Source organism: Trematomus bernacchii, unplaced genomic scaffold (genome assembly GCF_902827165.1).
Source record: "Trematomus bernacchii unplaced genomic scaffold, fTreBer1.1, whole genome shotgun sequence".
Taxonomy (NCBI): domain Eukaryota; kingdom Metazoa; phylum Chordata; class Actinopteri; order Perciformes; family Nototheniidae; genus Trematomus; species Trematomus bernacchii.
This window is the reverse complement of record NW_022987732.1, coordinates 307,135-325,272: the sequence shown is the minus strand read 5'-3', so window position 1 is coordinate 325,272 and position 18,138 is coordinate 307,135. Positions and strand designations below refer to the sequence as shown.

General features: G+C 40.3%; 1 protein-coding gene, 2 long non-coding RNA genes and 1 pseudogene across 3 annotated transcripts; 2 read left to right on the top strand and 2 right to left on the bottom strand.

The window, feature by feature from the left end:
* Positions 1-13: 13 nt before the first annotated feature.
* On the bottom strand, positions 14-2,905 carry LOC117494809 (tripartite motif-containing protein 16-like). The gene has a single exon (XM_034145779.1). It carries the CDS (start codon positions 2,513-2,515, stop codon positions 809-811), a length of 1,707 nt encoding a protein of 568 aa, XP_034001670.1. The 5' UTR covers positions 2,516-2,905; the 3' UTR covers positions 14-808.
* On the top strand, positions 2,643-10,892 carry LOC117494733 (annotated as a pseudogene).
* A 1,890-nt stretch (positions 10,893-12,782) lies between these two features.
* Positions 12,783-13,417, top strand: LOC117494804. Its single transcript, XR_004557118.1, has 3 exons — positions 12,783-12,871; positions 13,113-13,246; positions 13,387-13,417. It is a non-coding gene; the product is annotated as an uncharacterized LOC117494804 (long non-coding RNA).
* A 3,415-nt stretch (positions 13,418-16,832) lies between these two features.
* On the bottom strand, positions 16,833-17,718 carry LOC117494802. The gene is made up of 2 exons (XR_004557117.1): positions 17,680-17,718; positions 16,833-17,024 (listed from the first exon to the last, which is right to left on the bottom strand). It is a non-coding gene; the product is annotated as an uncharacterized LOC117494802 (long non-coding RNA).
* Positions 17,719-18,138: the final 420 nt, after the last annotated feature.

Genomic DNA, 18,138 nt, shown 5'->3' with positions numbered 1-18,138 from the left:
AAGAAGAACATCCTTTTTGTTTTTGAAAGACAAACCTTTATTAATGATCCAAACATTTAATTTGATCACACATCCCATCAGTAAAGTCTGTTCAATGATTTCATGATCAGTTTCACTTTATCCACACCATACATGTGTTTCATCTCAGCTATTTCAAACAGAATCACACATGATTTCCTTATTGATTATTATCATGATAAGTTATGTTCTATAAAACATCAGAGTACCCACTTTCTATTTGGATAACAACAACAACAATTAGTCTGCAAAACAATAACATTTCATTTCCCAAGCTAAGACTCTAAGCTATTTAAAACAGGATAATACATGATTTCCTTATTGATTATGATCATGACAGTAAGTAATATCATTTTAAATAAACATTTTATGATGAAATAAGTGTTATAACCATCTGGGAACTCATTTGTTAGTTAATTTGGGCAACAATAACATTTAATCCGTAAATAAATGTCTATATTGTTTTAGAAAGTGGCCAGAATAAAATGTGTACAATAAAAGAAGCTCTGCTGCTTTCTCTCTGAAGACTCGTGCATTACAAGAGAAACAACAACATGAATCAAAAGAAATATCCAACACATATTTAGAGCAAAGTTTACATATCAGTTCAGGTGAACAAGGATCCTCCTGAGCAGTGACAGCCTCCATGGCTAAACAGACCCAGGAAGGAGCCGGAAGAAAGTCCAACATTTACAGAACAACTCATGAGAAGATGTTGAAGCCCCACCCATCATGTTTGATTGACAGCTGATCTCTGCACAGTGAAGACATGAACAATCAGCTCTGATGGTCACACGGTGAGTTTAAGAAGTAGAAGAGCTCCTCCAATGACTTCAGGCTTTTTGAGTTTACACAACTCAGCAGTGGTTCCATAAGTCTGATAAAGCCAAAGTCCAGCATGTAGCGGCTGAGTGAATGTGGTGTGGACTCTGTGGAGGAGAGTCATGGTTTCAGAGACGATGCTGTAGAAGGACAGAACACCTGCTCTGTGATCCAGGTACACTCCTACTCTGGAGGACTGAGGACCTGAGACGGGAGTGCTGATACGGTTGTAACGAAATGAATAACTGTTTTGGTCACAATCTAAGGACCAAGATTTGTCATTGTGTCCAAATAAACTTTCAATCCCTGCTCTGCTGATATTCTTGTATGCGACTGCTACATAAACTGCTGCCCCTCTCTGCTCCACCTCCCAGTAACAACGTCCAGTCAGACTCTCTCTACTCAGGACCTGAGAATAATAAGTGAATCTGTCTGGGTGACTAGAATAAGACTGTTGTTGTCCCATGTTTGTTGCTTTTTTGCTCCCCTCAGATAATACCAGCCATGTGTGTGCTGTGTTTGGATCCAGAGTGATCTCCTGTGAATAGTGTAAGAACCCAGCTCTGGTGGTGGGCTCTGCTGCTGACGGTAAAACCTCCACTTCAGTCGGTGAGACGTTTGTCCATTCCTCTCTCAGGACGTCCTGTAGTTTGTCTCTGACTGCTGACAGGGCCGCCGTCACATGCTCAAAGTAGCTCAGAGGACGGATGTTGATGCTGGATGAGTGTGTAGGTTCACTGAGGGCTGACAGTGAGGGGTAGCTGTGCAGAAACTGGTTGTGATCCTCTGTGTGAGACAGCAGCTTCAGCTCAGAGTCTCTCCTCTTCAGCTCAGAGATCTCCTGCTCCAGCTTCTCCTGAAGCTCTTTGACTCGACTCACTTCACTCTTCTGCTGGGATCTGACCTGCTGCTTCACATCAGAGCTTCTTTTCTCCATCAGACAGATCAGCTCACTGAACGTCTTCTGACTGTCCTCCACTGCTTTATCAGCAGAGCCATTGACGGCCTCCACCTCCTTCTGAAGCAGCTTCCCCTCCTTCTCTCTGTCCTGGATTCTCTGCTGGATGTTTAGTCGACTCCCCTCCAGCTCTCTCTGCCTCTCAGTCCTCTCTGCTGCAGCTGAGACCGTGTCGTGGCCTTTGTGTTTGTCCACAGAGCAGAGAGAACAGATACACTGCTGATCAGTGCGGCAGAACAGCTTCATCACCTCGTCGTGACGAGAGCAGATGTTCTCCTGGAGCTTCTTGGAGGGCTCCACCAGCTTGTGTTTTTTAAAGACAGGTAATTCATTATGACCCTGGAGGTGTTTGTCACAGTAAGAGGCCAGACACACCAGACAGGACTTACAGGCTTTCAGTTTCCTCCCAGTGCAGACATCACAGGCCACATCTTCAGCTCCAGCATAGCAGTGATCAGCAGGAGCATGTGGGAGTCCAGTCTTCTTCAGCTCCTCCACTAAAGCTGCTAACATGGTGTTTTTCAGCAGGACAGGCCTCGGTGTGAAGCTCTGCCTACACTGAGGGCAGCTGTGGATTAGCTCTCCATCCCAGTGCTGTTTAATACACTTCATGCAGTAGCTGTGTCCACAGGAAGTAGTCACCGGATCCTTCAGTAGATCCAGACAGATGGAACAAGAGAAGGTTTCCCGCTCCAGCTGAACTCCTTTCTGCGCCATTTCACCTCTCAGTAGCAGCGAGTGTGTGAGTTTCACTTCCTGAGAGCTGAAACTTGTGTGACAGGTTATCTGAACAGCATGTGTGTGGGCGGTGAATGTGGCCTATCAGCTCTTGTTCTTTCCCCACATGTTGGTTACACCCCTCCTCCTCAGTGTGGCTCTGAAGGGGAGGAACCAGGAAGTACAGAGTGGAGCTGGCTGTGTCTGAGAGCAGGAAGGAGAGGGAGGGCTTATCAAACTCTGAGTCATTCAGGACGAGGAGCAGCGCTCAGACTCTGACCGACACAGAGCCTCGGTTACAACCTGCTCTTCATTTGAAAAGAGCTTTTAGTTGTAAAATAAGTTGGTAAACTTACAAAATCTGAAGGAGGTTAAATACTTGTTTCCTCCACTGTAAATGTATAGCCTCAATGTCCTGAGATAGCTGATTGATTTAAAAGTTGGATGAAATAAATAAATATTGGCTGATTTCAGGTATTTCTTTCCATTTGTTTCATTTTTGTATCACTACACTCACACTGATTTAACATCAATCCTTATGGTATCTGATTTGTAGCTTTTATGTACCTTTCTAAAAACATGTATAGTTAGTTTAATATGAGTAGGAATCTATACCGTTGCCCTGTCCAGTCTGATTCTCTCTTTGGTCTTTCTAGTTCTTGACAGAGCACAATTACCCAGGCTCCTTGTCAGCCAAGACCCTCGTGTCCCCCTCCACCAAGGAGTTTGTGAAGGTGTTTGAGTTTGTTTACCGTCAGATAGACCCCACGTTTGAGATGCCAAACTCAAAAGTTGAGGAGGAGGTTCCAGCTCTCCTTAAAGCCCTGAGGTAAGATGATGTCATTTTGTTTAATAAGTATGTATTCATTAATATTAATATTACTTTGTTTCGTTTAGTGCCTCACATTGCATATCATAAAAAGCACCTGGTGGCTTACCTTGTGTATCGGGAAGGCACTTTAGTACCACTGGAATATAAAGATTGGGCTGGATTGAAGTAATATTAAAAATAACAGAAAGATGAAGAGAAACTATTAAACTATGCATAGTACAACAAGTCTGAACATGCAAGTACCTATTTGAATTAGTTGTAGCCTTCCTTTTATACATTTTACAGGGTTCTTACGGTCATTAAAAACCTGGAAAAGTCATGGAAATGTAACTAAAGTTGCATCAAATATAATTTATATTTTATCTAATCGCCGAAATAGTAATACTATAATGATAATAAATACTGTATTGTATAGTAATGAAACGTAAAATGGCATTTAACTGACGAGGTATTTTGCTGGTGAGAGATTTTAGTTGCTTTAGTCTGTAGAAGCTAGTAAGCCAACTATTTGATTTGTTTTAGATAGGCACAACATGTTTCATATCCAGACCTTATTTTCCTGTTCCATGTTCAAATAAACCATTTTCAGTGGTACCGCTGAGAAAGAGTCATTGTTTTGGTCATGGAAAATGAGGTAAAGGTCATGGAGAAGTCATTGAAAATCATTGGTGAAAAAGTGTATGAACCCTGATTTGAAGAACTTTCAACTTGTAACCCAGTATTCCTACACTCTGTTATTTCTACTTAAGTACTTCTCCCACCTCCGTTGGCTTAATCAGGGTGTCCACGGGGTCTTAAAAAGTATTAAAAGTTGATAAATCAATTTAGCAAAAATGAAGGCTATTAAAAAGTATCGGCATTTTCCAAGGTATTACATTTTGTAGCTTGTTTTCAATAAGTATATAAATTGTCCAAAGAGGTTGTATTCTACAGTCTGCCTGAATGTAATCATTGCGTAGGTGTGTAGTGTGATTCTGTGTAGTTTATTTATGGCATCCCGTTGGATCTGACGTCATCTGAACAGGACATCGCACGCTCACTGCTTGATAGCGCGCGAAGGTCCGTTTACGCCGGTTGTTAAACAACATCGTTATGGGAAAATGCAAGTCTGCGTCCAAATGGTTGGACGATAAGGAGGAAGGACAATCAATACTGTATATAGTCAATGTGAGGTAAAGTGTGTCGCCAAGGTAACCGGTTAAAACTCCAAGTGGCGATGAGGTCTTAAAATGTATGGGAAGGGTCTTAAAAAAGGTCTTAAAAGGTTTTACATGTGACTTCAGGATTCCTGCATATACCCTGGTCATATTGATGTTCAGATCGCTGGAGCCATCTCCAACGATCACCTTTCCTTTCTCTCACTCTTTTTTTTCTCATACAACTCTTCTTTTTGGTTGAAGGTATCCATTTGTACTCTCCAAGTCTTCAATGTATTCCGTTGGATCCCCCCACACCTGGCCTCTGGCCCTCGGTGCTCTCACATGGATGATTGATCATGTCAAGGTGAGAAGCTAGTATAGACCTTTTTAATTTGAAAAGAACCGGCTCATTTGCATAGGAAGCAGAATCAATTATTGTAATTTGATAACCTAGTTAAAACCAGTCTTGTGTTTCTGTGTCTTTCTGTGTCAGATTGTCTCTTATAAGAGTGAGCAGGAGACGCTGTTCCGTGACTTCTGTGATGACGATGAGGACATAGAGGAAGGGGCCGAGTATAACAAGGTACCTCTTTAAGTATGTATGCTTTGGATAAAAGCGTCTAACAAGTGAAGTGTAATGTTTAAACAGCACACACAGTGTATTCCAAACCCATTCAGTGTTTTTCCTCTGTATTTCGGACAAATCAAAATCCTCAACATAACTGCACATTATAAGCAGGTGTGCACATCACTTTGTTTGCCCTGGTTCTCAAAGGGGCACCTGGAGATGTTGCTTGGTGCGCACGCATCCTTAAAATGAAATAAACCGGACCTTTTTGAGGGGTACTTGACTTTATGAATGAACGGACGGACGGACGGACGGACGGACGGACGGACGGACGGACGGACGGACGGGAGGTGCGCTAGTGAGCACGCTCATGAACTGTTCGCCTGTGCCTCGCAGCAGGGTTACTGTGCGGAGCGCATAAAGCAGACCCTTCACGCGATAGCAAGGGGTAGAGCGAGGGATTAAAAAAAATGAAACCTAAATGGCTCGGGAATTATACTTTGGCGGCCGTTAATATACCTGGGCGGCCCGCCCAAGTAAAGTCTGTGTGGGAAACCCTTCCATTTTACCAGTTCTTATGCATCTCTCTCTCTCTGTCTCTGTCTCTGTCTCTGTCTTGTCTCTCTGTCTCTGTCTCTCCTCTCTCTCTCTCTCTCTCTCTCTGTCTCTCTCTCTCTTCTCTCTCTCTCTCTCTCTCTCTCTCTCTCTCTCTCTCTCTCTCTCTCTCTCTCTCTCTCTCTCTCTCTCTCTCTCTCGGTGCGCAAATGCGCTTTTTTATCAAATGATCCGGTGCTCCTTTTTTGGCGGGGGGTGCGCATGTGCAGCCCTGATTATAAGGTTATTCTTATCCGTCTAAATATAAAGCATCTTGTTTATTTATCTTTATTCTCTTTGTCTTTACTGTGCAGCTTGTCGAGGACTACTCGGCTGAGGGATACTCCAAGTTCATGAAGGGCGAGGACACGTTTGACGACATGGATGATTTATTCCTCAATAACTAAGTAAGCACAGCATCTCTTTATGCAATACATTTATTTTTAAACAATTCTTTGCATTCCATAGATGTTTGAACAGAATTTAAATGACTCTTTACGTTCTAATTTAGATTCTTAAAACTGGATTTTAGTCCCATTTAAAAGTGTTGTTTTCTAAAACAACAAGAATCGTTTGTCTTCACCCCAGCCGAACTTTATAACGTTGACGAAGTCCTTCTGGACTCGATGGAGGAGAAGTACACAATCCTTAGCACTGAGCTGGATCTACTGGAGAAGGACAGCCAGACGGTAAGGAGACCTTCTATAAAACCATTCCCATTTGTGCTGCGTAGATTAGGATTAGAATCTTGATATTTCTATTACGGTTTTTTATATACGGTTAGGGTTATTGCACTGCACAAGTGGAAAGGGTGAAAACCTATCATCGTTGTTAGGGAAAATATCACTCTTCACCGGCTTGGTCTTCAATATCAGGAAGGATACATGTATTTATTATCCTTGCAAGAATGGAAGTAGTCATCACACACAGGGCTGCATGGGACAAATAGTTCCCAGAACAGTGTCCTTGACATGCTGATATACAAGAGAGGGAGTTACAATCACAAGATGCAGAATACGGGTTCAAAGCAGTATTCAATGTTTAGTTCAGATTAGCTAAAGCCTGCGTAAACAATAAACATGACAGTCACATATCTATCTCCATAGAGGCTGAATCATCATGTTAATTGTTGTCACATAGCTATCATATGCCTAAAACAGTGTGTCCTGATGCTCTTCTAGGTAATCATACTTCCTGTTTCGTTGATAATAGAAGAGTACATTCAGTATTTTCCCAACAATCGCCAACAAAATGAAACGAAAAGAAGATATTTATGATGATCGAAGGTGCAACAGTTTAAAGCTAAAGCCAATATACCTTGGCTTTCAGGAGGGTGTGCACCCGTTTTATAGTTCTATCAGTAACATGAATATATGTGTAAGCAACAATAAATCAGATGGATAAGATTCTGTCTCTTCTCCTGGACAGGACCGTCTCACGACCAAGAGGGTGGCGAGAGTGAAGCTGCAGACAGACCTGAAGAAACTCCAGAGTTATCGAAGCAGCCTGGATTCCTTTAAAGCAAACCTGGAGTGCAAATATTCAGAACTGAGTGATGAGCAGGAGACTACTGGTACATATAACATTCAACCAGTTGTTAAGCAGGATGCACAGGATCATGGGGGAGATTTCAGTATTCAGACACCAAGCAGATTCATGTGCTAATTATCAAAGCTCATTAAGTTACTGAAACTGTTCTTTTTTGGCCTGTCTCTACTCGGTACCAACTAAACAAGGATTCTTCTTAGGAGTTAACTGGACTTCTTGACTGAGATATTTTCTCTGTCTGAATCCTTGTTAAAAAAACATTTAACATTCAAGTCCCCAGAGACCACACTTTACTGTGGTTTTAAAACTCCCTACCGTGCGATTCATTTCATTTCATTTCAAACCTTTATTTATTCAGGTTGTATCCCATTGAGATCATTGACCTCTTTTTCAAGGGAGACCTGCTCAAGTAGGTTCCACATGAAACATTAAAAACATAAACAGAACAACAAAAGGACATCATACAGTAGCAAGATAGAAACCTATTCTGTCTCTTACTGTCAACACGATGCTAACAAAGCTCCCACTGAGCAGCATAGTTCACTACTGAGGTTTGGATGGCATTTTGAATCCTTTTATTCTCTCCGTCTTCCTGCAGATAGTCACCTGGAGTCTCTCAAACATGAGCAAAATGAACTGCAGCAACTCCTGAAGAACCAGAAGTTTACTCCAGCTGATGTGGAGAGGATCACCAGAGAGAAGAGAGAGCTCCAGCAGACCATCTCCAGCCTCGGCAAGTCTCTAGAAGACGCTGAGCAGCACAAGTGGAACGAGGAGATCGCCCTGGCCAAATTCAACGAAAAGGTATGAGCATCTAGTATGCATACTTAAGAGAGTGACATCGTTGGGATTACAATTGTATTTTTTGTCAGTGTGTGTGGCTGCCAAAGATTGATAATGGCAAATGCTTTTCATCATTTGATTTAACTTGAATTCCTTGCCCCTTCTGTGTGTGTGCCCTTTCCTTATATCCATTCAGGCGGAGCTGAATGTGGCAGAATACCACAAGCTGGCCCGTAAACTGAAGCTGATCCCGCTGTCTGCAGAGAACGCCTGCGGTCATGATTTTGAGATCAGGCTGTTTGAGTCGGGCACCATGGATCAGCATAAAATTAAGATACAGGTACTGCCAAGATCCAATTCAATACAGAATACATTGAGTATGATCAAAGCTGGCTTATTATACCTATACTAATGTCATTTCCAGTTATTTGGAGCTTTGATACATTTAATATGTTATCAGATAGAAATTATTTCTTTTTTTCGTAAAAAATGAAAGATGTGTGTGTTCTGTGTCCTTGTTCTGATCTTTGCGGTGTGTTTGTAGATGCTCCTGAGAAAGCTGGTCGGTAACGTGGAGGAGGAGAACAGTCGCCTAGCCAACATGAAACTTAGTTTGGAAGAGTGTTATGAACAGGTTATAACATCCTTATTGTTTTGCGATGCTAACTTTTTCCTTTACTGACGCACATTATTACCAAAGTTTATATTTTTTCCATCTCAATTGTCCATTTTCATGTGTATGTGTGTCTTTTTAGGTGGGTTGTATCATCTTGGACAAGTCCAATGACCTGAAGAATCTGAAAGGGCAGATCCGCAAGGCAGATGAGCGTCTGGATTCTGACATGCAGGTAAAGTCCATGTCGTTTACATTAACACATCTAGTGACCCAACCACATGTCAACAAGATGAACTATGTCCGTGTCAATCCAGCATTGAACTGTTTGTCTTCAAGGCAGAAAAACAGGAATATGAAACATTTTCAAATATTTGAAGCACACAATGTTTCCTGTGTAGGAGTTGGCACAGGAGGAACAGGACTGGGCCACAGAGATGGAGACAGTGGAAAACCATCGCAATATTCTGAAGAAGAAAGTTAAGTATGGATACGACGAGGCCGTGCAGCAACTGAAGGCAGCACAACAACAGTGAGTAACTGACGATACTATTTATATGCTGTGGCCATCACACAACGCAACATTATCAAAAGCCCCCTCTAAATACTGTTTCTGCACTACACATTTTTTTATTTTAAAAAGGATTTGGCTTTAGGTGCTCCGGGTTTCTGTTTGTTCTGTTTTAGAATATAGAGTGGCGAAGTCCCTCCCCTTCCGGTGGACCTCCATGGGACCTTATTTCGGAAAAATTATGTATTGAAGTCAATGGAGAGAGAAAGATTATCTTTCGATCCCGTTTGAATTGTGCCACGAATTACACATATGATGTTTGTCAATTTAAAAGATAATTTTGCAAGTCAAAAAAAAAAAAATGTGTCGTAAAACTGTGAAGTAACACATTTGTTTGTGTGAAACGCTCAATGAACTACATCTCTGGTCAACAACACACGTCACCAAGATGGCCGTCACTACTGTCTTGTCAACACAACGATTGACTTCCCTCACTATCACCACAATGAAACACGTCCTGAAGAATGTCATGCAAAGCTGCCTGCCTGCCTTCCTTTGATTCTCTCTCTCGAACTGCCTGGTCGTTTTAATGTTTAATGTCAACCATTTGTGCAGATAGCATGAAGTAGAGAAGATCGCTAGCGTTAGCGTTAGCATTTCTCCCCCGGGCTTAAATTGTGTATTATAGAATGATCACACCGGTGACAGTACTCTTCAAAGGGTTCACGAAATGTGACTACTACTCTTACTGTTTAACATTTTGGGTTGCTTAATGTTACTTCATGTTATAGATTATATCTATATGGCGCTGATCTTAGTGGAGGAAAACAATTGTGACATCACTTACGCGACTCTGGGATTTGTAGTCTTTCTAGTTACGTATTTTTCATAGTCTTATATTTCAACAGTTTTACGACAAACTGTGACTTTTTTGACATGGAAATGATTTTTTAAGATTGACAAACATCATATGTGTAATTCATGGCACAATTCAAACGGGATCGAAAGATAAGTTTTCTCTCCCCATTGACTTCAATGCATAATTTTTCCGAAATAAGGTCCCATTACCCGGAAGTAAGTGGGCGTGACTTCGCCACTCTATAACACTTGTTTATTTTCCAGGTACCACCTGGTGCTGCAGGAGACCAATGAGGAGAGGCGAACTGTAGCAAACAACCTCTTGTCTGTATTTGCCACAACTGCCAACCACCTGTCAATCGTAGAGGTAACCTTCTTACTCTACACCCGCCTCCTAATCTATTTCTAAGGAATACTTCAATCAGTTTTAGCATGCAAATAAACTACATATTGTTTTATTTATACAGTATATAGTGTATTGGTCTGGTGGCATCATTATTCAGGTTGCATCAACACCTGTATTTACATTACTGTGTGTAATATAACCCATTGGTGTGTGTGGTTGTGCTACAACAGGAGTGCATGGAGGACCTGCACAGCGGAGTGCAGCGTGTCTGCTCCAAGGCGGTGGAGGACAATGACGCCGCTATACAGAGGCTGAGGGAAATTGCCAAGAGCTTCACGGCCAAGGCCAACAGTTTGTTAAAAGAGGCGGGAAAAGGCCTTCCAGTCTGCAGGGGGCAGATAACTCAAGAGACTGGAAGCGTGGGGAGCTTTATCTGACATTTTTGTTCTTAAATAGTTTGTGAAATTGTTCCCACATTGTTTGTGTCTTTGATTTAGATTCTCATTCATTAGTTCATAATCGTTCACTTACCCTGTATTAACATGTTCCAGGTTTTCACGTTGGTCTTTTGTGTCATTCTTTATCAACACATCTCTGTTTTTTAAATTATTAAACACTCGTATACTAAATAAAAACGACTTATTACTTGTGCCCGAAGAAACATATTTAGATTTATAAGAAGAAATGACCAAGCCTTTTTATGATTGGTCTAAAGTCTACAGACAAACTTTGGGTAAGTATCTAATAGTACAACCGTTTAAATTCTCAGATCACATAAAGAATCACACTTATTTAAAGTCGTGACGTTTTCCTTTTTCCTTTACATTACATATATATCTATATCAAACAGTTTCTGAGATGCAGCCATTTTCTTGTCAACAGGAAACCATCGAACTATGTTTTTTCCTAAAATATAATGTAATCTATAGAAATTTAAATCTAACATTTTGTCAAAATGTTGTTTGTAAACTTGCTAGTTTGTGGTGTAAAGAAACCTCACCAGTCTTCATTTGGTCGTACTGTAGCAGTTGAGCTGAAGCCACTAGAGGGCAGCACAATCTTTCGGTTGCTGATATATATATATATATATCACAAATACACAAACACAATTCTTAAAAGGCAATTAATTTTGTAAAAATAAGCCTGACATTTTTACTAAAATGTAATAAAACTCAATCTTTAAAAGTTGTTTTTAAATAAGGCGTAGGAAGTACTATTTAAATGTTTTCTTTTTTTCTGACTCAGTCATTTGTTTCCTCTTTTATTTTTGTACAGTTTACAAAATGCCTGTTGAACCAAAAACTAATTTAGTTTGTTCTAGCTAACAACTACATGTGAAATGTTTTGTAACAATAACATTGTTATAAACATCAATGTTTCCCCTATATACAAATAGCGGCGGCGCAGCTATGTCACATGAGACATAAAAACAAAGTTAAAGGGGACCTATCATGCAAAATGCACTTTTGTACGTCTTGTATACATGAATATGTGTCCCCGGTGTTCCAGGGAACTCACCAAGTGTCAGAAAACACAACCCTCTCTATTTTCCTCCATACCCAAATCTCTAAAAAAGGGGCTGCAACGGATCTGATTATTATTTGAATTTTTCTGACGTCAGAAAAGGGGTGCTCCGCCTATATGGGCAACTCTCCACCTATCAGGGGAATGAGAGACCGCTCGAAAGCGCTGGAGACGCTGTAGTACATATGCCAAATTGTTCAAATATATGTATCGCAAAACCTTTGAAAGATATGTTCTAAGGTATAGATTTAAACTGAAGACATGAACTTGTTTGCTTTATAGAAATTGGTGAATGAAACATTCCAGAAGTTGTGGTTTACTCCGACTCCCGCCCATGACAAAGTATCCATAACCAGAAAGATCCTCAACATCAGTGATGTGGTAAGTTTGGCTGACTTCCCAGTTTGTTGGAACCAACAACTGTGCGCTCTGTGGTGAAGTTTGGCCAGGGAATCTTCGATTGTCATGAGTCTGATTTGTTCTTCAGGTTTCAGCGTGTCGAGACACCGGCTGTGACTGGTTTGAACAGCTTCTTCAGAATGTAAGTATTTGATTTTGTGTCGTAGCTTCGTCTAACGGGAATTATATGGATGTTTAAAAACGTTTTTAAATGAACATTGTCTCTTTTGCTCTAGCTTCTAAAGTCTGAAGAGGATGCAACGTATAAACCAGCCAAAAAGGCCTGTGTACAGCTTGTTGACAATCTAGTGGAGCACATCCTCAAATACGAGGATTCTCTTTCAGGTATGCAAGTTTATCCTTTTTTTCATCAAATTAAACTTTCCAAAAATGCAGCAGTTGATTTTCTTTCAGAACGCTATCTATACTTACAGTTTAGCCAATCATTGCCCTGCAGTAGGTTGATTTGAGTTAAAATGTTAATGAATGCATTGCATTTTGACTCTGCAGAGAACAAAGGTGTAAACTCAACACGGCTAGTGTCGTGCATTACCACCTTTTACTTATTCAGCAAGATCAGGGCCCAGCTCATGGTCAAACATGCCATGACCATGCAACCCTACCTGACCACAAAGTGTAACGTAAGTTGTGCATACTAAATCCCTTTTGTTGTTGATGAATATACAAAGAAATACTTGCATAATATGTTCTTTTACAACAGAACAGAGAAACTTGAACAAAGAATTCACTGCCTAATCCAGAGATTGATTTCAGGAACGATCTTTCTGATTGGCAATAGAAGAGTTCCCCAAACAAGTCGATATTGGTTGGGATCCATCAGAGCTTTCCCAATGAATAACTCTTTTATTGTTTCAACCTCAGACTGCCAATGACTTCATGGCAACGTGGCAAAGATCTTGGAGCTTGTGGTTCCTCTGATGGAGCATCCCAGTGAGACTTACCTTGCCACCATCGAAGAAGACCTCATGAAGCTCATCATCAAATATGGCATGACTGTGCGTGGTTGTGGCTTTTTATCAATCATATGGGGGGGGGCACCATTGTGGACCCATGTTGACTTAGTAACATTTTATAATTTAAGTGTAAATGGTGTTGTTAAGGAGATGAATTGATGGTCCTCCTTCCTTTTCTCCAGGTGGTCCAACACTGTGTGAGCTGTCTCAGAGTCACGCACAACTATAAGTTTGTGTGGGCTTGCTTCAACAGATTCTATGGTGAGACATACAGTTAGAAATGTTGACCTTCCATGTTCTGTTTTTGCAACAGTTTGCCTGCAGTTTAAGATGTCACCCATACCAACAAATTTCAACTTTTGTTTCAACTTTTAAAACGACATGTTATCGTTGGATCTATTCTCGAGAGAAAACGAAATTAGGAGACACCAAGCAGGTGCAATTAAAGGTGGGGTAGGTAATTTTGGAGAAACCGGCTCGAGATCGCTAGAATTTGATGGGATCTGCTGTTGTGCAGCTCATTTCTACTCCCACTGTATCATAGTTTAACACAACAAAAAACTGAAATGTTTATATCTCTGAAGACAAAAAAGCTGTAAAAAAAGAATAAAACCTTAAGTGAATGTTGGAAATTAGTCTTTTTGATGTTCTTATTAAAGTGTTTTTGGAGTTTATTATACTACTAGCACCCTGATGGTTTTTTCCTTTTAGCTTTTAGATATTTTATGGAAAACAAGAAAAAAGACCAAAAAAAACAAGATTTTTTATTTTTGTTCACTTTTATTTGTCCATGCTGTACAATGGCAGAGTCCTCTGGACATCATTTATTCTATTTCGAAATACGCATGCAGTATATGTGGCCTATTGCAGGAAGATATTTTGTAAATGTAGATTTTGTTGTATTAGGTCACCCTAGTAATAAGAGGAAAGGGGATTCATACCCTTTTGGTGGAACAATACTGCAATACATTGTTCTACTTCTCTTTGTCACTTGTCTGCTCAAGGTGTTAATCTGATCTGTTCATTTTATAAATGAAGAAAAGTGTAGGAACTGGATACTGCAAAAACACAGATAGGTCTCAGAGGCTTAATCTGTTTCATTTGAGGGATGGGGAAAGCTTAAAAAAGTATACCAGACAATCCTTTTCTGAATATTTCTGTACATGGAATTTAAAGCAAAGCAACTACCAGTACCACTTTACAATAAGACTACCCTTATAAAGGGTTTACGAATAGTCTGTAATTCATTTATTAATTAGGTTGTGAACACTTTCTAAGTCATTAATAAGCTTTTATAAGACATGAGATAAACAGGGCAACTGTGACCGGTTGCTTGCCAAATAGTGAGCCCACATTTATCTGTACTGCTAAGCCTTATATTGGCTACCTAGCTTACTTCCTTCATCAGCCAGCATCCTTGGTATCTGTTGTTCACTGAGTTGATTTTTTTTATTGTGTCCACCAGGGAATCATGCTACACCACTATGGAAAACAGTCTCCTAACATAATTTACTGCCTATGGTACTGTCATTATATTGGATAATTGTATACAAGCTGCATTTCAATCTGTCAAATCAAACCTGTCAGACACTTATTTGTATTAAGTGATGGAATGTAACTTTGTTTACTACTTAAGTATACATTGTTCTATTTTATTGTACTTCATACTTCTACCCAACATTTTGGAGTTAAAACATTTAGTTTTTACGTAATTACATTTATATGAAACCTCAAGTTGATTTGCAAATGTAGATTATCAATACAAAATATAGGCCATTGTACAAAATGAGTAGTTTACTTTTGTATCTAGTTTTGATGGTCACCATTTTGTACTTAGACTTGGTTAAGAGTTAAAATACAGTACTTCAACCAAAGTGTTCAATATTCTCTTGTTTTAAATACAATCCGTATCTGTGACTCTGTGGCAAAGTCTACTTGCAGAGCGCGTTGCGGAGCCTTCTTGGACCTAACGGCTCTCCGTAGTCTGGGGATGTCACAGCCATGGATGAAACATTTGAAGAGTAGCCTACTGCCCCCTCCACCGGGTGCTAAGGGGGCGATCTTTTCTACTTAATGCTATCTGCACAAATGGTTAACATTGAACATTAAAAAGATCAGGCAGTTTAGGGAGAGTCGAAGGAAGGCAGGCAGCTTTGCATGGCATTCTTCTGGACGTGTTTCATTGTGATGATAGTGAGGGTGAGTCAATCTGTTTGTTGGCAAGACAGTAGTTGAGTGATTACTGAGAGAAAATTATTCAAAGTGTTGTTACTGACCTTTTTCTCTTTTATTTTCTTTACCTCACCTGTAACTGCTGAGACCTTGAGGAACATGCACACTGGACTGACCTGCTCTGGCAACCTGGTTTCCACTGTACGTATTTGGTTATGGTATATTATTTATATACAACAAAGGCACAATGCACCCCACATAGACACACATGTATTGAGTGTGATATTTTGCATAGGTCATGTGAAATCATCTTTACACACTTGAAAACTGTAGGAGCGGCAACTTGTTTTGAAAATTGAATTTTTAATATCCGATAATAAAGTTGATCTGTTTTTCTTTATTCTTCTCTTCCCAGCTCCATCCATCACCATTCTCCGTTCCTGCAGGTCCTGCTTGCTAATCAATGCTCATATTTTTTTACACAATTACAAATAAAGTCAATGTATTGTATGACATGAAGTTGTGCTTCATTCTGAGTCAATAATAAATTCATTCTGCCGTCATTCATTCTGCCTTCAACTGCATAATGATTGTGGACTGCACCGACATCCATGTAGCTGCCCCCCAGTAAGATGAACCAAGCAAAGTTGACACACTCAACATACAGCTGTGCTCTTAAGTTTACATGAAGAATTTGTGAAATATTGGTAATTATTTGGAAAAAATGACTGATGATGCAGAAAACTTTTTTTATTTAGGAACAGTGGTCAGGTGAAGCCATTTATCATTACATATGTGTCACACATAAAAGGCCAAACACAGTGGGTGTTTCTCAATCGCGAGTAAAGCTGCTTCAGAGCCACTATTTCAAGCATACTACGCCATCGAGTGCCGCCGAAGTACTGTTCCAATCTCCAGCATACTTGGAAATCTACCGAGCCCGGCGTACTCCGTTTGGAGAAATATCGAGGCTGCACATGAGTAGACTCTGCGGTCTTAAAATCCCCACAATGCTTTGCGCACGGACCAATTTCCAAAATCTGTGGCAGAAAATGTAAGGCGGGGCCTATCATATGACGCACACCTGCACACTTGCTCGCCTGTTCCACTCTTTGTTTTCCAAATGTCAGGAAGTATTCTTGACTCGCTTCTGAAGCAAGATGCTCGGCAGACATGTGCTACCAAGCAAGCGTACTCGCGATTGAGAAACACCCACTGTTTGGCATTTTAAGAGCTCTGCCTTACTTCCTCGCTCTTGGTCCTCTTCTACCTGGAAATAAAAGACAACCAAAACACACACAAGCTGAATGTTAAAAGTGCTTCACAAGATAAATAGAAGAGTGCAGACTGTTTAAACTATGAGTAGGGGGACTATTTAGCAGGTTTAAATGATTATTAGTAATTAATTATATCATTTTCTCATTGTAGACGAGCAGACAGGGAGCCAGATGAGAAATGCAGAATATGCAGCTGCCATTTTCCACATGGAAAAGACAAAGGGCCAAGTTTATTTGAGTGGACAAAAGAGAAAGGGAGCTTAGCTGTAAATCAGTTCACCGACCACAGCTACACCAAAGGGCCTGAGTCTGCATTTGTACATTCCCCCGTGCACAATCACAGACAGCGCGCCATCGTCTCCCATGCAGATCTGTAAAATTAAAGTAAGTACCATTTGTTATCATGCTATAATAGATTGAATGAGCAATAATACAAGGATGGTCAGGATCTGGTGGTGGGAGGGAACTTTTCCATAGTTTTGTCCTCTTGTCTGATTGTTGTTATTGTTTGTTTTTTCTGTATTTTTTGTAATTTGTGTTGTATTGGTTGTGATTGTACATTGTATTTGTCTAAATGTGTATGAATAAAAACATTTGATCAACAAACAAAAAAGGATGGTCAGGATCTAGACTCAGTGTGTAGTTTATTAATTAAATCAACGCTCTCTACATTAGGAAAACACATGCCAGTCACACACAGCTGTGCCTAGATAACCAAACAAATTGACAAGGTAACCAAAATCCTTGAATCTACACACAGCAAATAAACTCAAATGACACAACGAGATGTAAAAGGACACATACAGTATAGTCGATATAAAACTGTCCGCTGTCTGAAGAGCAACTAAAACAAAACACGGGAGTGTACCTTGTTCTTGTGAACACTAATGTTATCCACAGCATACACAGAGACCACAAAGTTCTTAACGAGAAAACTAGTTGCTAAAACAAAACACGTTAGTGTACCTTGTTAGCTAATGATAGCTAGCTGACATTAACGTTACACATTGCACTCATGTTACTCACCGAAGCCTTGTAAAGCCGGTCCCGCATGCTGGCTCTTACAGAACCGACTAACTCCCCTTTTGTGCATGTACAGCTCTCAACATGCTTAACCAGACTTGTAGTGATTTTCACCTCGTTTAATACTTTTCGCCTCGTTCTGAAAGAAAGAGGTGAAATGTGCTAACGTGACAGCCATCTTTGTGTTGGTGACGCGTATTGTGCGAGACCAGAGACATGTAGCTCACTGAGCGGCTTCACACAAAAAATGTGTTACTTCACAGTTTTACGACACATTTTATTTTTTTGACTTGCAACATTTTCTTTTAAATTGACAAACATCGTATGTGTAATTCGTGGCACAATTCAATCGGGATCGAAAGATAATCTTTCTCTGTCCATTGACTTCAATACATACTTTTTCCGAAACTTGTCCCATGGAGCTCGACCGGAAGGGGAGGGACTTCGCCTCTCTATAAAGGC